At 41.5% G+C, this 24,903-nt stretch overlaps 1 protein-coding gene across 4 annotated transcripts in view; it reads left to right on the top strand.

The window, feature by feature from the left end:
• The window catches only part of OGA (O-GlcNAcase), a 51,301-nt gene that overhangs the window by 13,688 nt on the left and 12,710 nt on the right, over positions 1 to 24,903 (top strand). For 3 of the 4 annotated variants that reach the window (XM_073354575.2, XM_073354576.2, XM_073354577.2), the window contains 10 exons: positions 6,356 to 6,454; positions 6,612 to 6,896; positions 7,353 to 7,511; positions 9,271 to 9,881; positions 10,269 to 10,443; positions 14,054 to 14,139; positions 15,015 to 15,119; positions 17,352 to 17,437; positions 19,173 to 19,365; positions 24,632 to 24,791. In XM_073354575.2, the coding sequence (XP_073210676.1) occupies positions 6,356 to 6,454; positions 6,612 to 6,896; positions 7,353 to 7,511; positions 9,271 to 9,881; positions 10,269 to 10,443; positions 14,054 to 14,139; positions 15,015 to 15,119; positions 17,352 to 17,437; positions 19,173 to 19,365; positions 24,632 to 24,791 (1,959 nt within the window). Of the gene's footprint in view, positions 1 to 6,355; positions 6,455 to 6,611; positions 6,897 to 7,352; positions 7,512 to 9,270; positions 9,882 to 10,268; positions 10,444 to 14,053; positions 14,140 to 15,014; positions 15,120 to 17,351; positions 17,438 to 19,172; positions 19,366 to 24,631; positions 24,792 to 24,903 lie in introns of those variants that run through there. The other variant, XM_073354578.2, reaches the window with a different exon arrangement.

Genomic DNA, 24,903 nt, shown 5'->3' with positions numbered 1-24,903 from the left:
GAGAAAACCTGGATTTGTGCAGGAAATAGCCCAACTTGATTATCATGCACATTGTGTAAAGAGTTGTCACTTTGGATGGGCTATCACCAGCAGGAGAGTGAATTTGTGTGGGGGGGTGGAGGGTGAGAAAACCTGGATTTGTGCTGGAAATGGCCCAACCTGATGATCACTTTAGATAAGCTATTACCAGCAGGACAGTGGGGTGGGAGGAGGTACTGTTTCATATTCTCTGTGTATATATAAAGTCTGCTGCAGTTTCCACGGTACGCATCCGATGAAGTGAGCTGTAGCTCACGAAAGCTCATGCTCAAATAAATTGGTTAGTCTCTAAGATGCCACAAGTACTCCTTTTCTTTTTGCGAATACAGACTAACACGGCTGTTACTCTGAAACCTGTAGATATTCTAGAATAGCCTTTCCTTGTGTGTATCTAGAATTAGCAGTTCCAGTAAGCAATGACTAAGTTGAGAAATTGTTCCTCTAAACTTTGTCCCGTTGTCCCATTTCATCAGTAGTTGAAGTTCCCCTATGTGTGTGTGTTTATAAGATATAAATATTTTAGATTATGCTGCTTGTCTGTACTTAAACTGCAAACTGCCTTCTTTAGAATAGCCATTTGACACTAAAAGACTAAACATTTTCAGGTTTAGACTTGACTATTCGCAGTTTATCCAGAATATAGCATTTATTTATGGCAGCAGTCTATGTACTCTTAAACATAACTAGTTTGAACACAACATCCATTTTAAACCTCCTCTACTGGCTCCCCATCAAATTTCATATTTCTAAAAAATTTTCACTTAATGGTGTGGCTCTGTTTTACAGTTATTCTCCCAGGGTATGTAAAACTAAACCAATTATCTGTTTGCCATTGGGCTTTCCATACTATCATAGAAAGGAAGGGCCGGAAGGCACCTATAGAGGTCATCAATTCTAGTTGACACCGAACCAAATAAACCTAGACCATCTATGACAGCTTTGTCCAATTTGTTCATAAAAATCTCCAGTGATGGGGTTTCCACAACCTTCCTTAGAAGCCTGTTCCACAGCTTAACTACCCTTCTAGTTACAAAGTTTTCCTAATATCTAGCCTGAATCTCCCTTGCTGCAGATTAAGCTCCTTACTTCTTGTCCTACTTTCAGTGGACATGGAGAAGAATGGATCCCTATCCTCTTTGTAACAGCCCTTAACATAGTTGAAGACTGTTATCAGGTCCCCCTCTTCAGTTTTCTTTTCTCAAGACTAAACATGCTCAGTTTTTTAACCTTTGCTCATAGGTCAGGTTTTCTAAACCCTTTATCGTTTTTGTTGCTCTCCTCTGAACTCTCTCCAGTTTGTCCACATCTTTCCTAAAGTTTGTGTCCAATTTTGGCCAGCAGTATTCCAGCTGAAACCTCACCAGTGCTGAGTAGGGTGGGATAGCTACTCCCCGTGTCTTCCATATCACACTCCTATTAATACACCTCAGAATATTAGCCTTTTTTGCCACTGCATCACATTGTTGACTTATACTTAGTTTGTGATCCACTAGGACCCCCCCCCCCCCCCCCCCCCCGCAGTTCCGTTTCAGCAGTACTGCCACCTAGCCGGTAATTCCTCCATTTTGTAGTTGTGCATTTTATTTTATTTTCTTAAGTGAAGCTCTTTGCACTTGTTTTTATTGAATTTCATCTTGTTGAATTCAAAACAATTTTTAATTTGTTGTGGTCATTTTGAATTCTAATCCTATCCTCCAAAGTGCTAGCAACTCCTCCAACTCCTCCTTTGGTGTCGTCTGGAAATTTTATAATTCTGCACCCCATTATTCAAGTCATTTAATGGAAATATTGAATAATATGGGATCCAGGTCTGACCCTGCAAGAACCCACTAGATATGCCCTCCCGGTTTGACCGCAAGTATAGTCTTTCAAGTTGGTGTGCCCCCACCTTATAGTCATTTCATCTAGTCCACATTTCCCTAGTTTGTTTATGAGGCTGTTGTTTACGTAGGACTGTATCAAATGCCTTACTAAAATCAAGATATATCATGTCTACTGGTTTTCACCCTACCCACTAGGGCAGTAACCCTGTCCGAGAAGGAAATTAGGTTGGTTTGGCATGATTTGTTTTTGAGAAATCCGTGCTGGTTATTCTTTATAACCCTTTTATCCACTAGGTGCTTACAAATTGATTGTTTAATAATTTATTTGTGTCATTCCAGGTATCTAAGTTAGGCTAAAGCTGAAAAAGGGGACAATGTTTGCCCTTCTCCAGTCTTCTGAGACTTCACTTATCCTCCATAAGTTTTCAAAGATAATTGCTAATGGTGCCAAGATTGCTTCAGGTCTTAAGTATCCCAAGGGTAATTTTATCAGGCCCTACTGACTTGAATATATCTAACATATCTAAATTTCTTTAATCTGTTCTTTCCCTATTTGGGGTTTGTGTTCTTACCCATTGTTAATATTAATTGTGTTAAATTGTGACCAGATACTTATCTGTTTAGTGAAGGCTGAAGCATAATAGGCATTAAACACCTCAGCCTTGATGACATCAATTATTAGCTCTCCTTCGTCTCTAAGTAGAGGGACGTACACTTTCCTTCATCTTTTTCTTTCTCCTGATGTATTTAAAGAACCTTCTCTTACTGCTTTTTATGTTTCTTGCTTGGTGTGACTCATTTTGTGCCTAGTGTTTCCTAGTCCCTACATGCTTGCACTGTTCTTTTATACTCCTCCTTAGCAATTTTCTCCATGTTTTCACTTTTTGTAGGATTTCTTTTTGATTGTCTTTGAAACTTTATTAAAGGAATTTTAAAAATTCCATTTATATAGCATCCTTCAGTGGTGTTGCAGGGCACTTCAAGAGGAGATGAGTAATATTAAATATTTCAGAATAAATTCCCAAAACAGCAACCTTGGCTGGTTTTTGAAACAAGGATTTTGTTCCAACATTGTAGCTACCTATTGCATCACTTACAAAACCCCAAGCTTAAACATAAACATCACCAATCTTAAACTGTTCAATGAACAAACACATTTTTCTTCGTGTGGCATCTTCACTTTTAGGATGTATTGACAGGGTGGCTTGGACTGATAAGACTTTCTAATGGCAGTGCCTGTTGAAGCACTCTTGTGGTTCTGTCCTTTCCCTCACAACTCCTAATGTTCATAAGGCAGAGCTATAAAAGAGGGACATGGCCCACTGACTGCCTCGATTATTCCAGCTACAGTAGCAGATGATCTAGGGCCTTGGACCCAGGTTCATTGGAATGGACCATTTTTGGTGGTCCCTTCTGGATTTGAAATGTACGAGTCTTAATATCCTGGCACAGACTTTTGGTTTCTAGTATATTAGAACTGAAGACAAAGAAATTGGTGGTCCCTCTTCCTCAGTCCTAATTTCAGCATGGTACCTGAGGGTGTGATAGGAGAAATTGAGGTGGTCAATATGCCCTTTCCCCTTGTTTTATAGAGCCGGACTCCAAACATTTGGCGTTGTGAGGGCCGGGTAGGGGGTGCAAGAGCACTCTGTGGGCACTGCCTCTAGAAGGCTCTGCTATTCCGTGCAGTGCTGTTGGCACATCCCAATTCTGCAGAAAAGGACCTAGGGGTTACAGTGGACGAGAAGCTGGCTATGAGTCAACAGTGTGCCCTTGTTGCCAAGAAGGCCAATGGCATTTTGGGATGTATATGTAGGGGCATTGCCAGCAGATCGAGGGACGTGATCGTTCCCCTCTATTCAACACTGGTGAGGCCTCATCTGGAGTAGTGTCCAGTTTTGGGCCCCACACTACAAGAAGGATGTGGAAATATTGGAAAGAGTCCAGCGGAGGGCAACAAAAATGATTAGGGGACTGGAACACATGAGTTATGAGGAGAGGCTGAGGGAACTGGGGATGTTTAGTCTACGGAAGAGAAGAATGAGGGGGGATTTGATAGCTGCTTTCAACTACCTGAAAGGGGGTTCCAAAGAGGATGGCTCTAGACTGTTCTCAGTGGTAGCAGATGACAAAACAAGGAGTAATGGTCTCAAGTTTCAGTGGGGGAGCTTTAGGTTGGATATTAGGAAAAACTTTTTCACTAGGAGGGTGGTGAAACACTGGAATGCGTTACCTAGGGAGGTGGTGGAATCTCCTTCCTTCGAAGTTTTTAAGGTCACGTGTGACAGAGCCCTGGCTGGGATGATTTAATTGGGGATTGGTCCTGCTTTGAGCAGGGGTTTGAACTAGATGACCTCCTGAGGTCCCTTCCAACTCTGATATTCTATGATTCTGTGATTCAATGAAATGAATGTACAGAGATCACCTTGAAGAACTCCAGTTACAGATAAGTAAAATAGAAAGATGCATATTTCTTCACAACTCAACAGCCTTCACTGACACAAAGTGAATGCTTTTAAAATTAGAATCTCAAATACAAGCACAGCAGAACCCTTTTGAAAAACAAATATACAGTCACATTGACTAGTCTCAGCTGGAAGGCCACATACATATTTTACCATAATCTTCACCATCATAGTGTAAATCTTGGTTTGGCTGTCCTTGATTTTAAGATCTTGAATTTTTGTAAAGGTTGATAACTGAATGACAATGTAGTTAACCTACACCTTAGCTGATTTGGTTTATTTTTTTGACTTTTGTAGGGTCTTTACATCTTTCTCTGTTGTACAGATAAATGAAGCATTTAAATTTTGTATAAACGGGATGTATGGATCAGCAGACTCTTAAATGCAATGCATGGCTGGCAGTGGTTGGGCAGGCGTTTTTGGTGGTTGTGTGTTTTGTTTTTTTTTACAGCAGCGCTTAGATTCCAGATTAAATCGGGAATGGGAGGCACTGTGCAAATACATAGTAAGAAAAGTTTCTGCCTTGAAGAGTTAGACAACGTAAAAAGGGGAGGTGAAACTGAACCACAGAGGTGAAGTGACTAAATAGAGCCTAAAAAGAAAAGGAGTACTTGTGGCACCTTAGAGACTAACAAATTTCTGCTGATTACCAGTCCGGCACCCTATCAGCTGAAGCATGCTGCCTTTTGACTATACTGTTAATGTGGAGCCCTGCTTCATTCTATGTTTGCTTGACAAAACACGTGTTTACTTTGTAGCCGCATTGGTTATGCGTGTACCTGTTTTCTTAGATTAGAGAGACAAGGTGAGTGAGGTAATATCTTTTATTGGACCAATTTGTGGAATCAACACAGCTACAACACTGTTCTTATATGGCATCCATCAATGTACCTATGTGTAAAACTTGAAGGGACAATAAGCTGTTTTTGAGCAAGAGGGAGACCAACATTAGATAAGTCAGAGTAGCAGATAGGGAAATTCTTATGACCTGTAACTTTGAAAACAGTTTAACAAACATTCAGATGTATACAGCCTTCTTTGCCTTAGGAATGAATGTGGGAATTTTCAGGCCAAACCACTTTCCAGGCCAGCATTAAAAGAGGGCAAAAATAGGGCTATATAATGGAAGCTGTCTGCAGTCTTTAACTGTGGAGAGATTGCTCTCTCTTCATAATGAGGCATTAAGTATATCTCATTCAAATTTTGGCGAGTGGGATTTGAGCACTGTGGAGTATAAACACATTCTGTGCTTAAGATGGAAAACTTTCTTAAATTTTAGGCTGTGGAATAATTCCTGTAAGGGAGCAATTGAGAGCCTCATTGCTTGACACTTAGAACTGATCCAGAGACTAATCTAAAATATACTGAGATGGCAATAATTCGGAAGTCCTGGTCTCTCTTGTTTCTACAAGTTGTCTAATCCTACCCAACTAGACACAGGAGGGACTTGACTTCTGATTCATGTACCCCCTGTGTGTAGCCACATAGGAGATGAGGTGATCGGTGTTCCTCTTTTTGTGGCCAAGATACCATCTTGTGCATTAACTGGATGTTCATGTACTTATTTTCATGTTGCCTTATATGTTGGAGAGGAAGGTGAATACTACTGTTAGGAATTGCTTCCTAAGGGGTCTTACGGGAATGACCAATCAAATTATTGTATGCAGTGGTGGTGTAGCCATGTTGGTCCCAGGATACGAGAGAGAAAAGGTGGGTGAGATAACAACTTTTATTGGTCCAACTTCTGTATAGCTTGAAAGTTTGTCTCTCTCATCAACAGAAGTTGGCTCAATAAAAGGTATTCCCTTACCCGCTGCATCTCAGACTACTCTCTGTCCTGCCTAATTTGAAGATGAATCTGTCATCCCATATCCACCTGTACTATTGGGCTAGTAAAAATGCCAAGTAAAACTCCATTATTCCAAGACTGTAATGTCTGTTTTCACAGTACATTTCTTTCTAATGACTGTCATTACTACTAGGATGTCTTTTTTTTTTCCTTTCTTTTTCCCCCTCTCCCCCCTCTAGAATATTGTGGAACTTTCTGCTATCCAAACGTTGCCCAATCCCCTTACTTACGGACTGTAGGAGAGAAGCTGTTACCTGGCATTGAGGTGTTGTGGACAGGTAGGAATCATGCTCTTTGAGTTGATTAGTAGTCTTAAATGAACTCAGGCTTTTAGTAAATGATTTTATTGTACCAGTGAAACTACTTTGTTGTTTTTGTGTATGAGTGCTTCTTAACTATACGTAAAGTCCTCTAATTATCCAATTGTACCTCTAGGTCCTAAAGTTGTATCTAAAGACATTCCAGTAGAATCTATTGAAGAAGTTTCTAAGATCATCAGGAGAGCTCCAGTCATCTGGGATAACATTCATGCTAATGATTATGATCAGAAGAGGCTGTTTCTTGGGCCATATAAAGGTCGGTCGACTGAGCTCATCCCTCGACTGAAGGGAGTCCTGACCAATCCAAACTGTGAATTTGAAGCCAATTATGTTGCTATTCACACACTTGCGACTTGGTACAAATCCAACATGAATGGAGTGAGGAAAGATGTGGTGATGAGTAAGTAGATTTGTATGGTTTAACAGTTGATTATCCATTGAGTTGGGACAAGGGAAAGACAACTGGACCAACTTATTATAGGTCTTGTAGAAGTGGTTTTAGTGACCAATCATGGCATATTCTCTTATTCTAATCCCTGCTTCCAGGTGCCAAACTCTCAGAATATATATTGTGCTCCTTTTTGATCTAAGAGGCCTCCTCTCAGATCAAGAAGGATCGGATTTGTAGTCTTTGTTGCTGTACTTCCATGTTGAAGCTGAGGGAGGCTGCAATTTGCTCCATTTTACACATATTGGATGCAGCAGTTCACTTCTGGTTTTTGCAAAATGAGGCTGTGTCTGGCAAAGCTTGGGTTTCCTGGTCTAGCACTCTTATTGAGAGCTTTAAAAAAAAAAAAAATTGGTATGCAAGATTCCAGATATTTTTATGTGCTGTTTTCTCAACTTTTTCCTTTAGCTGACACTGAAGACAGTACTGTATCAATCCAGATTAAATTGGAAAATGAAGGGAGTGATGAAGATATTGAAACTGATGTCCTGTATAGCCCTCAAATGGCTCTGAAGCTGGCCTTAACAGAGTGGCTGCAGGAGTTTGGAGTACCTCACCAATACAGCAGTGAGTTGAATTCACTTGGTTTTCCTCTGGGCACAGTAGGAATGCTGTCAGACAGGTAGAATGGTTTAGGTTTGGGGCTAAAGGAAATGGTTTTACAAAAGCAAAAATATTTCCATGATTCATTAGGCAGAAATGGAAGTATTATCAAACTTTTTTGTGCAGGAACTGTTAAACCAGGTTCTATTAAAGATGCTCCTGACTCAGCTGAGGAAAGCATCTGTTATGGTGCCAGAAGTTCCAAGAGGCCATTCTGTGTAGAAAAGAGGATCAACAGAGGTCATGCTATCCGATCTGACTGGCCCCAATGCAGTGCACTTCCATAGATACTGAGGGTCTGAGAAAGATCGGGTCTCCCTTGAAGGGGATGTGAGATGACGTAAAACCAATAACAATGTCCCGTGGAAGCTGTTGGATTGATTCCTCTGATGCTCAATGGTGTCCCCTCAGCACAATACGGATGAGTCCTCACTGCAGTAGGAGCCAAATTCTGAGGTAGAGCCCATGGCTCTGTGGGGCCCATTGTTCCTGCCAGACCAGAGCTTGGCATTATAGTTATGTCATTTCTGAGAGAATCAGGGGGATCTCATGATACACCAGCGTGTGATGGACAAAGCGCTTCAGTTGTCCCTTTGGACAGCTCCGTGGTTCAAGTCTTATTAAGGATTTAATCTAACTGGCTTTGGCAGGGAGTGGTGATGAGGCAAAGGTGTCTATCAGTTGCTGCCTCTTCTCCCTATCCTCTCAAAAGACCTACTCTGCCTAAATCCTCAGGCTCAGTAGTGCTACCTGCTGTGAAGGCACTCTCTCCTCTCGTCAGTGATTTTAAAGCATATGCCTGGATTTGAAGAAACTGAGGGACCGTTGTGGGTGGACTCTATTACCCTGGGCTCTAGAGTACTAGAATAAAGGTGCTTGTACACACTTACCCAGCTGCTTTCAAGTGAGTTCTCTATCCTCATGGCAGGGCACACAATATAGTTCTACAGGGCCATACGGACAGAGAACTAATGTTGCTTTAATTGATAACGTTTTTATTCTCACCTTAGTTGCAAATGGTGCTATCAGTGCATAAATATTAACTAGTCTATTTAGAAAGCTGCTTCCGTCCCATTTGTGCCACCAGTCATACATGGAGGGGGAAATCCTCCAATTCAAATGTCTGTCATGGTATAGCTCTTGAACAGGCTTTATAAATTTGTCAAAGTATATTCTTAGCAGCACTGTAAGGGAGTCACTAATGATGGTTTTACCTTGACAACTGATCATGTATATGAGGGACCTGATCATTCCCCTCTGTTCGGCATTGGTGAGGCCTCATCTGGAGTACTGTGTCAAGTTTGGGGGATTTGATAGCTGCTTTCAACTACCTGAAAGGGGGTTCCAAAGAGGGTGGCTCTAGACTGTTCTCAGTGGTAGCAGATGGCAGAACAAGGAGTAATGGTCTCAAGTTTCAGTGGGGGAGCTTTAGGTTGGATATTAGGAAAAACTTTTTCACTAGGAGGGTGGTGAAGCACTGGAATGCGTTACCTAGGGAGGTGGTGGAATCTTCTTCTTTTGAGGTTTTTAAGGTCAGGCTTGACAAAGCCCTGGCTGGGATGATTTAGTTGGGGTTGTTCCTGCTTCGAGCAGGGGGTTGGACTAGATGACCCCCTGAGGTCCCTTCCAATCCTGATATTCTGTGATATTATTCAGAATTTAGAAAGGTTGATTTGGTGTTAGTAGGGATTGCAGACTTTCAACTTGTTTGTTCTATTCTCAGGTAGGCAAGTGGCCCACAGTGGTGCTAAAACCAGTGTAGTTGATGTGGTGCCTCTGGTTGCACCATCATCTCTAAATGCAACAACTGTGGTTACTACTGTTTACCAAGAGCCCATCATGAGTCAGGGGGCAGCACTGAGCAGTGAGCCACCAGCACTGGTCAAGGAGGAAGAAAAGAAGCAGTCTGATGAGGAGCCAATGGACATGGTGGTGGAAAAACTAGAGGACGCAGACAAGAATGTTAATCAAATACTGACAGATATTGCTGAAGCTAAAATGTCTGAGGAGCTAAAACCAATGGATACTGATAAAGAGAGCATAGCTGAATCTAAGTCCCCAGAGATGTCTATGCAGGAAGACTGTGGTAGTGACGTTGCCCCTATGCAGACTGATGAACAAATGAATAAGGAACAGTTTGTGCCTGGGCCAAACGAGAAGCCTCTCTACACCGTAGAACCAGTGACTCTAGAGGATTTGCAGTTACTTGCTGACTTGTTCTACCTTCCGTATGAACATGGGCCCAAAGGTGCACAGATGCTGAGAGAGTTCCAGTGGCTCAGAGCAAATAGCAGCGTTGTCAGTGTTAATTGTAAAGGAAAGGACTCTGAAAAAGTGAGTGTGACTATGTCTTATTTTTCTTTCCTTAAATCCTAATCCTGAGCTGCATTACACATTTCCTGTAATACAGGGAGATTGTGTCCCTGGAAACTTTCTAGCTGAGTAGATCATGTAGCCCAAAGGCATGCTTTGTGCAGGGGCTGTAGGGGCATGTAAAGATTGCTGGCATTTGACCAGAGAAGCACAATTTGGCCTTCCCTGCTGTAGCAGCGATAGTGAAAGGGTATTGAACAATGGTTGTCGGTCAGAACTGTAATAAAAGAACCTATACAATTTAAAAAAAAAAAAATGAAGTACAGCATAGTGCAGTTTTTTGTTTAGAGAAGTCTAGTCTCTAGAAGAGTATTTTTGATCTTGTGGATCTTTTGTCTCCTTCAATAGATTGAAGAATGGCGCTCCCGAGCAGCCAAGTTTGAGGAGATGTGTGGATTGGTCATGGGAATGTTCACTCGCCTCTCCAACTGTGCCAACAGGACGATCCTTTATGACATGTACTCCTACGTCTGGGATATCAAGAGTATCATGTCAATGGTGAAGTCTTTTGTGCAGTGGTTAGGTAGGTGCACTGGGAACTGTTTTACACTTTTTTGTTTTTAATTAGCCCACAGAAAAAATATTTCACAAAATGCGTTATTTGTGGCTTATGGTCTTATTAGATCTTCATTAAAATCTTTCCTGCCTCACTATTCTGAAATACTGTTCACTCTACTTTGAATTGGTACTGGTGTTATGAGTAACAGTGTTCAGGCACTGGCGGTTAAATGAAACTTCAGTTTTTTCTTGGGCTAATGAAACTTAAATCTCATCTCTGAAACATAAGCGCTGCCTTTAACTTGCTCTGACTGAATGCACACTGGACTATGCCATGTAACTCCCTTGACACCCTGTTATGTGATTGGAAATGACACTATGAAATGTGACCGCACATCAGCCATCTGCTGCTTGCTCTGTCTCGATAACATTATTGCTGTCTTCAACAGAACAATTGCAGAAGTGACCTTTCAATGGGCCTGGCCAAGAGGAAGCCGATCCTCCCAGCCCTTGCGCATGCGAGCTTTAGCATATAAGGCTATTCTGGTGCAAAATGGTTTGCTTTAACATTTTCCAAATAGTTGATTTTTGGCAAAGGGTGGAAATTGGAGAGCTCTGTAAGTCAGCTTTTGTCCAGATTTAATCTGAGACTTTTAAACAGAGCTTGAAAGACATTTTTTGTTTGCAGCTTTTTTTTTTTTGCTGAAACATGTTTTTGGGGATCCTAAGTTGGCAGATAGCACCAGCATGGCCTGGGTTCTTCTAGTGACCTCATTTTACTTTCAGGTTTCAATCCAACTGTAAGGAATATGCTGTGGACTTGCTTGATATACACAGCAGGCCGCAAAGCTGATGGTCTCACGTCACAATTTTTGTAGCTGTCACAAACCTCACAGTGGATAACCATTACACAGCCTTTGTCTAGTTCTAGTGTTTCAGTTGTTCTTAAATCCTACTAACTTGTAGATAAGTTTAAATAATTTATAACTTAGAGACAGAGAAGACCTCACCGGTTATCAAATCAACTCAGCTAGGGCAAGGTGAAGTTCACTTGCACTTTGTGCAGTTGAAATATCCACTGATCGCTCGAGATATGAATAGTTTTAAAAAGAGGTGAGCAAATATCAGCCTTTTACCATGTAAAGGGAGCAAAAAATTAATAAGTGTAAGGTCTTTGAAAAGAGACTGGTAGTATTTAGTGCATTGTTAACATGCCTCTATCCTCATGCAGCTGAAAAGCTTGACTTAATGATTCCTTAACCTGTAAGATGCAAAAATGCTTAGTATTGTTACTCTGACTTTACATTGAGATGTAAACAGAAAGTAGTCTTTCTTTAATAGCTCAATTATTTGTTTAAAAACCTAGGCCAACATTTTCTAAAGCGGTCATCTGAGTTTTGGCTGCTTTAAGTTTCCAATTTGTGACCCCTTGGGCCTGATTTATCAAAGTTACTAAGCATCTGCTGCTCCCAATGACTGTAGCTGAAGTCGTGAATTATTTTTTTTGCCTTTTGAAAATCGGATCTAAGCTGTCTCAAGTTATGCACTCAAAAATTGAGGCAATCCACATCAGGAGTCACTTCTGCAAATATTAGCCCTGTTCAATCTCAGTCCCAAAACTTGTCTCAAGTAGCCAGAAGACCTCGTAAGAGTTCTGACTGTTGGACAGGCTGATTCCCAGGCCCCGGGAATGTGGTTTGGGAGAGGAGATAGTTCAGTCTCCTCATTCTTTTTTATTTTATTTGTTTGTTTTAATTTTACAGTAGTTTAAAAAATGAGTAGATGAGGAAAATCTTCAGCAGGAATACATTTCTACAGCGCTTGTGAATATAGCTTATGTAGGTTAAATACACTGAACCAAATTAGTTCCCACAATGGTGTGTTCAATGGGCCACTGAACGTTCATTTTCTTCACCTCTCCTTCCAGTCCAGCTAGCATTCAGTCCCTTTAAATAGTGTGGTTGTACAGTACTATGGATTACTAATGCCTTCTATTGTCTTCTTCCCCACTGTGTACAGATGGGAGAATCCTCAGCACAAGTTTCTACTGCTATTGGATGGACAGCGCCAGATGTTCGCAGCGCGTCGTCATTAATTAGTTAAAATGGAAAGGTTTTGTCTGTGAGGCAGCTCAGATAGATTAGATGTGCACTAGGCATGAACTGAAGTCACATTTGCGCAGCGACTAAGGCATTAACTATGTTTTTCATTTACACAGCTCTTCATTCACGCAGCTCTTTACTGTAATAATTGGAAGTGCTAGTTATGTTGTAGTCTCAAAGGAGAGACAAATACTGTCTTCCAAGTTAATGACTAAACCTTATAGTAGTAAAGGGTATCTTTTTACATCAGACATTCAGATGTGGGAGCAAGCTAAACTTAAATCCTGATATTTGGATTATTTTCTAAATTTGTCATACTAAATAAATCTGTTTAAAAATTATTATTAAACTATCGTATGTCAAACTTGGTACATTTTGGGACTCTCTGACTAGCACAACATAATTGACTGTATTGATCTGAGACTGTTACTTGAACAGGAGGTAGATTGCTGTCCACAAAAGGAAAAGAACTTTTGCGCTGCTTATCTTATCAGAAAACTAGGCAGGTAATTGTAATCCCTACGCCAAACATTCACCTAATCTTGCCCTCTCTCAAAAATATCTATGTTAATTGGTGTTAAAGGCTGTAATGCTTGGCTAATGGAACAGTCTTAAATGCTAAACTTGCTGATTAAAGTAGAGTTTCCAGTACTTAATACATATTCTAAGCTGAGCGTTTTAATGGGCCTCATGTGGTTGGTTGGTAGGAAGCCTAGTGTGACTGACATGCTTGAGGAGGAAGAAATAAGATGCTAAAAGCAAGAATAAAACTGTTCTGCTCAATGATTCTTTATTAATTTCAGTCAAACTGTGAATTCATTGCAGTTAACTTACTGGCCTCTTCAGCATGTCAGTAGCACTGTAAATACATGGTCCAGAACTGAGCTAAGTTGGCCTTTCTAGTCTGTTGCAATGAGGCCACTGTTCCATACAGCTGTCTTAAGTGAGTCAGACCATTCCATGAATTTTTTTACCAACCCTAGTTTTCTGACAAGATTAAAACAAATAATACTAAAATGTGACTTCAGACAGGTCCAATTTTTTCAAGGGGCTGTGGTAATGGAATTTGTCTTGTATTATCTGTTTGATGAAATTCGCAATAGTAGCTATTAACCAGGCCATATTGCTTCCAAAATGTCCTCTTCACTAAGGACATGATGCTTCTGCCATAAATGTACAGGCAAAAGAATGTACAAAACAGGTCTGGGAAGCTTATATCATTGCACAGATCTCATGCCTCCCGGTGTGGGATGAGGTGTATTATTGGCTTTTTAAATACTTACTTGTCTGCTCGTTAGCCCATTATCTGAAAACAGTAACATAGATATTGCATTTTATTTATCCATTAAGGGCATGAGCACTTAGAATTTTTACAAATTGTACAACATTATTACCGCCTCCCCCAAAGTCCTGGATTATAGCTCAGTTAGAGAGCTTTTTCCACAAAGTGTATGTTAGCTTTTTGGACATGTTAGACCCCCCCAGGAAATCCCCCTTCTCGTAACGTTCTCCGCTTGGATCTGATCTCAACAGGGTGTCGTAGTCAATCTTCAGCACAGTTCTTAAGTGGAGACCAAGAACCCTGGGCCTTTAGAGGTGGTCTAGCAGGAGAGTTCCAGGTATCAATATGACTTCACAACTGAATGACATTTTCTTTGTTTTATGAGAAACCTTTTGTTGCACAACAGAGGTCTGGAAGGATTGGTCTGCCGAAGGCTTTCTGGTCCAAAGTCCAATTAGCCTTACAGCTTGGTTTTAAAATAATTTTCCTCCCCTTTCCACAGTAATTTCTCAAGGAGATGCTGCGTGTCCCATGCGCCCGCGAAGCGCAGCGGCTTTAGTTGTACATTTCACATTGTTTCTTTGCAGGTCGCACAGCGTTTTTATCTGCGCCCGCAATTGCACAATGCGCGCATGCTTGTCTGCCAATGGGAATTCCATGAGCAAGAGAGTGTCACTGACACAAGTTTTGATTCTTCTCTAAACAAAGTTGTAGCTCATTTACTGGAAGGTTTCAATTGGAGAATATTCTTAAACCTCTGTTCACCATGTTCGAATTTGTTCATGGATTTTTCAAGTGCTGTACTTTTTCCCCCTCACAGGTGCTCTGCGCGCAGCAAATAGAATCAGCGCATTGCTTTTGGGATAAAGTGTCTCCTCTGGCCAGTTAACCCTCTTCAGACCAAACCTTTCCTCCTGACATGCTATGTTCTTACACAGAGACAGTGTAGATATGATTGGTATAAGTATGTTAAAGCAGAAATGAGCTTAACATAAACACCGTTAATGTGCTGTTACAATTGCATATTTTAAAACACCAATTGGATAATTCCTATTCAGATAATAAGGTCTTTGTATTTGTAAAGCATACCAACCCCACCATCTGGGGTGCCTGCAGTAGCAAATGTTAATTTGGGAGTCTGCAGTGCACATGCCAGAGTGCGATGTCTCTGTTGCCTTTCAAACACTCATATTAAGTCTTTTGTTTTCACAGCGTTTGCTGCCTATTGATGGGGCAAATGACCTCTTTTTTCAGCCACCTCCGTTGACGCCAACTTCCAAGGTTTACACTATCAGACCCTACTTTCCAAAAGATGAGGTAACCTCTGACGTTAATGAACATTACTGTTCAGCACTGGTTCCATTGGCTGTTATGCTGCCCCAACTGGCTCTATTCCCTTGGTTAATAATATGCTGCTTTTACGTATCGATTTCTAAGAGCAGTTCATGTACTAGTAAGCCTCCTAATCTTCCTGTGAGATGCAAGTGTCCTTGTTTGTAGATTGGGGGGAACTGAGGTAGAAAGGTGAAATGACTCTCCCAAAGTCACACAACAAGTCACTCTCAGCACCAAGTCTACAATACATAAATCCAGACACTAGTCACCTTTTCTAGCCACTAGCCCATTCTCCTTCTCTAAAATGAAAACTAAGTGATAAGCTATTGCAGGATTTCTTTGGCAGTGTATGTAATATAATGTGCTGTAAGTTAATCTTTTTAGCGACTGCATATATATATATATATACACCCAAAGTATGCACTTGATGGTCAGTCTGGGAAGTGCCACTGAATTTCAGCTTCTGCATAACAGAATTACTTGGGGAGCTCATCACTGCTGGTTAGCTGCTCTTCCTGGTTTGTAGACTTACAAAGTAAGCACTCGGATTTTCTTTAAAGTGCTTAACTTAGCTTCAGGTTTGTTTGTTTTTTTTCTTTTCCCCTCAAGGAGTGGCTTCTAAATGGGATTTGAGGCTGTCATTCTCAAATAAGTCTTATACTGTAAGTTTACACTGCTTTAGTGCCTTTCCGATAAAGGTGTTTCCCTATGTCCCAAACAGCCCTATAATCTAAGGCCTTGTCTAAACACGATTACACTGCCTTAACTAAAGGTGTGATTTAATTGGTATAAAGAAAGGAGGACTTGTGGCACCTTCGAGACTAACCAATTTATTTGAGCATAAGCTTTTGTGAGCTGCAGCTCACTTCATCGGATGTATGCAGTGGAAAATACAGTGGGGAGATTTTATATATACACAGAGAACATGAAACAATGGGTGTTACCATACACACTGTAACCAGAGTGATCAGGTAGCAGTGCTGCTGGTAATAGCTCATGTTACCTGATCACTCTCGTTACAGTGTGTATGGTAACACCCATTGTTTCATGTTCTCTGTGTATATAAAATCTCCCCACTGTATTTTCCACTACATGCATCCAATGAAGTGAGCTGTAGCTCAAAAAGCTTATGCTCAACTAAATTTACTAGTCTCTAAGGTGCCACAAGTCCTCCTTTTCAGTTTACGGATACAGACTAACTCGACTGCTACTCTGAAACCTGTCATTAATTGGTATAGTTAAACCAGTGCAAACCATTGTGTGGACATACGTGTATCTGTTTAAAAATATTTACATTGGTTTCATTTACACTCTTGTATTGACTGATGCAAGCTAAAGTGAGAAGCCAGGTTCTAATTGAAAAAAGAAGGAACACACAGGGCTTTGCACAAGTTTAATTGAATCTTTAGGGGTGGAATTTAATCATCTAAGTGACTTAGGATCACAGGCCCCGTTGACTTTCAGTGAGACTCATTCCCCTAAGTCCCTTAGCCAGATTTGAAAATCCCAACCTAAAATTATACCTTTAGTAAAACTGACACAAATTTTTGCATAGGCCATACCTAAGGCATGCTGTCACAAAGAGTACAAGTTTTGGAGAGGGAGAATCTGATTATTAAGAAAAAGGGTGAAGACTCATCATTTAGTCAACTTGTATTCAAACAAAAACCTAGTATATGCCATTTAAAATGTCTGATCCTATAAATAGGTTAGCTTTTCAAATAGAGAAATTCTGCTTCTGCTGCTGAAGGGCAGTAACTCCTTAATATGAAGGAATCTGTCAGGACATATCCAGCCCTGCAGAAGTACCTTGTTTTGGTTGAATATGAAACATCCCTGTAGCTATTTAACATTACAGCCTGTTAAATATACCCAGAGAGCAGTTAGTAATTAATGAGCATGTTTAATGCTCTTCATGGTTGAGACAGATGTTGACCTGATCTTCAGCATTCCTTTCCTGTTAGAAGCATTGTGGGTGTGAGGTTTTTTGAGGCAGAGTTTTAACTAGTTGCAAGAAAGATCCTTGAAGAGTCTTTAACAGATAAAAAATGCTTTACATGCATCCATGCAACCAAACTGCATATTGAAACTTGTTTCACAGTGGAGAACTTATTAATAAACTCTCTCTAAGGCAAAATTGCTAATCAGTGTGTTTATCTTAAATAAAAGGGTGTTTTGGAATTAGAAAAATAATCATTCTATGTCTGTTTTTAGGCATCGGTGTATAAGATTTGCAGAGAGATGTATGATGATGGAGCTGATCAACCTTTCCATAGTCAGCCAGACTTAATTGGAGACAAGTATGTAGGACATCCTTACTTTTAAAATTTGCATGTATGTCTGCAGCCATTGTAATTCTGGTGTGCTGATATTTATGTAACATCAACAGTGTGCTGAGTGCTTTATGGGTCTCTGCACTGAAGAGTTTTCTGTGTAAATAAAGCATAGATAATTGAAGAAATGGTGAAACAAACACAAAATAGCAGAGTGGTAATAGACGGGTTTTTTGTTCGCTTGTTTTCTTTCTATTCCACAGCTGTAGTTTTCAGAGAAGTGGGGCTGAGTTAGGGTTTATGGGCCTCTTGGAAGAAGCTTGTGTTCAGAAGTGGTTTGTAGGAGAAAGCAGAGATGCCATGGACTAGCTCCTAGAAGGTTGTGGTAGGGCATAAGATTGAATGGAAAGGAAAATAGATGGGATAAAAGGAAAAGTGTAAAGATGGGAGAAGAGACAAAACTACACTCCGGAGTGGACTACCACTCCTTTTTCACTTCAGCTTCTGAAAAGTATAATTGAATGGCAGTCAGACTTCCAAGACAGTAGTTGTTACTCCATTTATGCTCAAATACCTGTTTTATTGAAGGTTTTACTTCCAACTTGTCTCTGTACATTTCCCCGGTGTAGACATTCTCAGCAGTGGGTCAGCTGAACTGGTGGTAGCACCCGTGAGAATTCAAGTATAAACAAGGTTCCTGCAAATTGACCTTTTATCAGTTTATGATTCGATATACTTGCAGCTGCTTTAAAGTGGTGGGCCTTCTACACTAGGGCTTCCACTGGTTCAGATCTAGTGATAGCACTGGTGGGAGTTTTCTTTAACATCCTGGATGTAAATGTGGTTTTAGTTATCCCCTGTCCTTTTTGCTTCAGCTTCCTTTCAGAGTCTTGTTTTATATTGTGTTTAAATACCTGAGTTTGTCTTGTAAAACATTCTACTAGCCATCAACTATCTTTTTAAGGTACATAAATGTATTTTATAAAAATGTGAGGTGCATCACAGATGAAGATAAGATGCACTCTCCACACCACAGCCTAAATACTAGATGAAGAAATGACAAGTGAGATGAAAGCAGAAGGGAAGACTGAGCTTTTTAGTTTCTTGAGCATGAGCTATTTGAGTTCTTCCCATCTTGTTAATGTTTTGATTTATTGAAGTAATGGGGGCAGCTCTATCGTGGGGGACAGGAAGAGATGAGTAGAAATGGGATAAAAAAGAAGGAAGAAGGAATGGTGGGGAGCGGCATGGACATGTCTGCAGGAACTATTGGAACGGGTTGAAAGAGATGGTTTACTGCAACTAATCAGAAGAAAGGAGAGTTACATTGCAGACTGTAGGTCTGCTGGCAGGACATGTCACTAGAAGGTTCTATTATTGTTCCCTCAGCTCCATAACTATGGGAGGGGTGGGCTCACTGGGGCCCTGGCAGGAGGAAGCCTGTCCATTACAATGGAATGGCAGCTGGATCTTAATCCCCTTTCTGAGCTCATGGCCTGAGCACTTCATATTTGATTTTCTACATCTTCATAGCTGCACTCGCAATTTGTGCAAAGTGGTGGTGATTACACATGCAGTATGGAAAATGTGGTTCTAAGTGACTGAGTAGATCAGTGCCTTCATCTTCCACCCTGGTATAATGACTCTCCTTCCTTGTGTACAGTATCCTCACTATTAACCTACAAAGACAATACCTAGTTTGAAGTGACTTGTTGCTTTGTTTCTGTGGTGAACTCACCAGATACTGCTCTCCTCTCTGCAGGTTAGTGGGAGGCCTGCTTTCCCTCAGTCTGGATTACTGCTTTGTCCTTGAAGATGAGGATGGCATATGTGGCTATGCTTTGGGCACTGTTGATGTAACACCCTTCATTAAAAAATGCAAAATTTCTTGGATCCCTTTTATGCAGGAAAAGTACAGTAAGCCGAATGGTGATAAAGAACTGTCTGAAGCAGAGGTTAGTAGTCCCATGAGACTGGAATTATGCTGAACGTTACAATCCTGTTTTTTAAAGAGGTATTTGTTATCCACTTGCCTTATGCGCTTTCTCATCATTAGAACAGCACGCTTCGATCTGTGGAAGCATTTATACCATGCCTATCCTCCTCTGAGACTGCCCTGCCTCCAGCTCTAACATTCAAATCTAAGAGTTGTTAATGCACATCAGTTGTGACAGCAGCATGTAAGGTGGGGGAGGGCCTCTTGTTTGACATGGCTTAGGTCCTAGGCACAACCTTGAACTGCTCATGGAGAGGAATAGAAAATCAGCACATGCTTCAGAGAACTGGTATAATGTGCTCCTTGTGTGGTACAGCTATGCAGATGGTCAGAATGCAACTATGCAGATGGACCATAGCAAGGTCCACACTGGAGAGATCTGGTATCTTTATCAGATGCGGGTAAGACATTGATCATCAGCTACATTCAGAAGTCAAGGGCCAGCCTGGGAATCCAAAAGCAACCTAAATGAAGTGCAGACAAAACCCTTCAATAGAGGCAGGCAACACCCTGCTATCTAGTAGCCTTCCTGTTGCCTCTACCAGCATTACCTTAATCTTGTTTGGATTGAGTGTGTTTACTGTAACTTCCTATTGTGGTTAGAGGTACTAGAAGAGCATCAAGGAAACACCCTTGATGTCTATCATCCACATAATCATAGCACCATCATGCAGATCACCTCACTATGTCCCCAAGCTTCTAGAGACTCAGGTTAAATAGTAGAGGTGTCAATAGACCCCTACATGAAAACCCTCAAAGCAGATAAGCAGTTACCAACGTCACCGTCTATCATTTGTCTGTGGAAAATTGAATCACTTGAACCATTCTTGTCTACTCTAGGGTCCTCTGAGTCATCAGAACTTCATGGATGGTATCAAAGGTTGCCGAATGGTAAAGGAATAGTCTACTACCAAGATCAGTGCAGTCTCTGGCATACCCTAGCTGAACCAACAAACAGTCCAGTGCTCAAGCTCCCTCAGTAAAGCTGGCTGGAAATGGGAGGGGAACATACATATCCTCTTCTGACACAGATCTGTAATACAAAAATGCCATCTGCACACCCGATCCAATTGACCTTGCCTGCAAAATAGAGAATACTGTTTGCTGTGAGGAGTTTCATTTCTAAACAGCTGTATACTCTGTAGAATGGGTTTGATTAGAAACTGTCTTGATTATTTCCTCTCCTATTCTTGAGGGTAGGCTGTGTCTGGGAAGGTGGTGCTCCAGTTTATGCACTAAGCCTGCAGAGTGGAGACTTCATGTCTTGACTGTTCTGGAGTCTCTAATCTCTGCTGTTGTGATGTATTAAGTTTCAACCTTGAGCATTTGATCCATTTAAAACTAGATGGCGCAAAGCACTAGTAGAGGACAGGTTTTGCGTTTCCAGAAGATTAAAACCAAATTTGGTGTCTTGCTCTCTTTACCAGTGGACCAACTTCAGATAGCAAATTCTTCAGTTGGTGAGGCCACCCCACTCACAATTGCATGGTGTGCTGCACTTAATCTTCCTGTAACAGCTCACAGGGCAGTGAAGCCCCTCCAAGACGCATACAAAGGCAGCTGTCTTGGAGTATCGGGAAAGGAAGTGCTGCTTCCCAGGACAGAATGGGTTTGTTTCCCTTTACAGATTCCCACCTTTTTAGTGATATCTTGGATTCCATGTTGGCCGACATCAGAAGAGTGTTTCTTCCATTCACAGCTTCTTAGACAGTTTGATCCAAAGTGTTCAGCCTTCTTGAAGACCTTTTCAGTTATGCACTTCCCAAATCAAATACCTCCTGAAGACCAAACTTTATGCAGGTAATGGATCCTCTTGTAAACAAGGAGACAAACCCAGATCCACCCAGTCTTACTGCCCTTTGCCTATTTTGGGATTTCCCTTCCAGACTACAGTCTGAGAGGTAGACTCTTTTCCCACTGAGCACATTGGATAGATGGTCTTCTCTCTGAACATGAGCTGCTACAGTGTCCTTGTTCCTCTCACTCATCAAACTGTTCTCATTTCTCCCTTCTAAACCTTTTTAATTCAAAAAAGAGGGCATGTCCTATCTTTGCCCACTTAATTTAACTGCTACATGTTTTTAATGTCTATCCCTTGACCATCTGGTTCAGAAGCATACTTGAGTTAGCTGTGGTAAAGAAAAGACCAAGGAGAAAAAGGTTCATTCTAAGCCTGATGTGGTTCAACCAGTTTGTGAAGTAGCAACAATTCTGACTGGAGACCTTGCATGCCATTTTGGTAGCTTAGGAGTCACTCAGATATCTATAGACTTGAGGGACACATATTTAGACTTCCCCTCCATTGAAATCCATCAGTGACTTTTGCAAATCACCCTGCACAATCCCTACTGCTGTTATTACTCCCAGGCTTTCGTTGCTGACATACTCCAGCCCATGACTATAGTCATGATGCTTCTTTCTGTTGTTCTTTACTTGGAAAGCTAGCTCACATGAGCAAGTGTCAAGGGAAGATCTTAGAATACAGTGACCAGGGAAAGGGGAAGCTGACTACATTTCAGGTATCAGGCCCTGTCCTCTTGTTTCAGCTTCTGCACTGTCTCCTTTGAGGATGCTCCTCTCCCTCCTGGACTGCATGGTGTCCTGTTATGACCTGATTTCATGGGCACAGGACTGCTGGGAACTGCAACAGCTGGTGATTGCTGCTCTGAGGATCAGCAAAGATGACTTGGGCTGTGTCCCCATTATCTGTGGGTCAGGTCCTCTCTGAGATGATTGCATGACCACTGGACCCTTCTGCACAAAGTTCCCAGACTGCAGATTACAGTAGATGTAAGCCTTGAGGAATAGGACATACTCAACAGAATGGCATTATGCCATGGGCAGTGTCTTGGAGATAAATGTACTAGTACTAAGTGCTGGGTGACTGACTGTCATTAAGATCAGTGCAGAGGTTGCCACGTTCTGATCAGGATGGACAATATGGCATTGGTGGCTTATCTCAGTCACCACTGAGGCAGCAGGAGCAAGATCCTAGCAATGGAATCAAATCTTACTTAGATAGGCAGGAACTTTCTGGACCTTTGTGTTTCTGGAAATCCAACATTGGAGTGAATTGACTGGCATGCAGCAGGTTTCTCCCAGGGGAGTGCTCTCTAAAGACTCATCTTTTAGATGACAGTGGACGCAAAGGAACCCAGGTACTGCAGCAGGTAATCAGACAGAAGCTTTAGTGCAGGATGTATTTTTGTTAGATGCTTACACCTTCCCTCAGCTTCTACCGATCTGGAAAACATTGAACACATTAGGTCTCCTGATCCATGTTATACCACACTGGCTGAGAAAAATTTGGTTAGCAGATTTCTTGGCCCTGTCCAGAAGACCAGCATCCCTGTCCCTGTAGCTGCTTGTTTGGAGGCCTGTGACGCACCCCAGCCCAGGTGCTTTGAAGCTCTTGGTGTGTGACAGGACACGACTGAAGGAGGTGGAGGAATTGAATAGGGCGGCCTTTGCCATGATGTACTCCAGGAGGAAAAACTATTTTGCTTAAAATGAGATGTGTGGGATGTCTCCCCAGTTGGTGTAGAAAGCAGGGAACTTCAGCCAGGAATGCCAAAATGCCTTCTCTCCATTTCTGCAAGAAATATTTAAGGATGTTTCAACTTCCTGGAGGTCCTGTCTTTCCCCATCAGCACATTAAGGGATCCAGTGAGAAAAATGATTTTTCCAAGGGGGTTTCCTAGTGTTCCTCCAGGACAGTAGTTTTCCATCGATAGCCTAGCTTCCTCTTTGATGGTGATGTCAGAATTTCACTTCCAGATGTCTTCCTTCCCAGCTGAAAACTAGAAAAGATCTGGGTTGACTTAGGGGCCTTAGGATTTACCTGCTCTGATGCCAATCCTTTGGGAAGTTATTTGCCTTGTTCATACTCTGAGAGTTGCAGGAAAGGACTTGGGGCCTATAGAAGGGTTGTTTTAGTGAATGGGTCAGCACTTATATCTGAGAAGCTTGTGTGTCAGCTGAAGTGCAAGGCTTGCTGCACTAAGCCTGTAGCTGCATCCTGGGCAGAGTGGCACCAGGCTTGAGTGAGTGAACTTTTCAAGACTGCCATGTGATACTGCACATCCAGAATGTAAGAATTATCAGCCAGTGCTGCCACTGGGTGGAGAGTGCTCTACTCTTAGATTCCTCAAGGAGTGTTCCTTTCCAAGAGGATGGTACTCTCCCTGTTTCACATTTCCTGTCCATCAGCAGCCTTCCAGTTGTATCTTCCTCTACTTGCAAAGACTGCTAGACAGAAGCCCTGAAGTTGCGCCTTGGGCCCAAAACAGTCAAATTTTGCTCCTTGCCTGTTAATCCTTTTGATTACCCATTACACTGCACTTGTTGCTCTAAATACTGGTTACATTTTTTCCCCTTGCAAGTGGATATTGTTCCCCCTGTATGAGAAAACAAATTCTTGTTGGGCTTTGTTTTGTAAAGTAGATTAATTTCAGGTTTCAGAGTAGCAGCCATGTTAGTCTGTATTCGCAAAAAGAAAAGGAGTACTAGTGGCACCTTAAACTAAACAATTAAAGTAGATTAAGTGTTACCATAATATGTAATCTGAGATGCATTTCTACTTTGCCACCACTGCCACACTTCAGTGTGGTATAAATAAAAGTTCTGAGTGCGCCTAAGGGCGAGGGACTTCAGATGATCTCTACTAGTAGATCTCTTCCCTACTGTCACTGTACCAGTACCTAAATTTCACTAATGGTGAGGTCATCTTCTAAAATTCTTGTCCAACTTCCTGGTAGGACTGATGGAATCTCCTCCTTTTATGGAGTAGATCAGCTGAGCAGTGTAATTTTGTACAGTGCTTGTTATTTTTGTCTTTCCAACATTAATACAGCCTTAGGTATTTGCCTGACCATTTTACCCACTGCTAGAATTCAGATCTTTGCTACCTTGGTTTCATTTTTAACTGATTGGAATTCAGACTCCTGAAAAGAGAACTTTCTTTTATTTTTAAACAGCTGGTTTATTTTCCTGTGTCAAGAGGATGAAAGTAAACGGCTAACTAGCACTAATTACAAGATTCAGTGAATGGTAATTTAATGCAAATTCTTAAGGCTTGTTTTTGCTTTAGGCAGGTATATCTGAAGTGCCTGGTCTCTGCTGATTTATGTGTGATGCTCTTAGAGGCATAAAGCCCTGAACAAAACAGCCCACATCAGCAAAGGTGATCATGATTAAAAGACTGTGTTCCTTTCTGTCCTCTTTAGAAAATAATGTTGAGTTTCCATGAAGAGCAGGAAGTATTGCCAGAGACATTCCTTGCCAACTTCCCGTCGCTGATAAAGATAGACATCCACAAAAAAGTGACTGACCCGAGTGTGGCCAAAAGCATGATGGCCTGCTTGCTGTCCTCTCTGAAAGCTAATGGTGAGTTTTTTGCACTTGGAATTGTTGAGGGCTGCTCTGGGTACTGTGATTTAAGAATGACCACAGCACTTCAGCCCGTTGGTGCTAGCCAAATTGGGAGTTCTGGGGGTGG

The sequence above is a fragment of the Lepidochelys kempii genome, chromosome 7 (assembly GCF_965140285.1).
Source record: "Lepidochelys kempii isolate rLepKem1 chromosome 7, rLepKem1.hap1, whole genome shotgun sequence".
Taxonomy (NCBI): domain Eukaryota; kingdom Metazoa; phylum Chordata; order Testudines; family Cheloniidae; genus Lepidochelys; species Lepidochelys kempii.
Note: the sequence above shows the minus strand (reverse complement) of the source record. Positions and strands in the feature narration are given on the sequence as shown.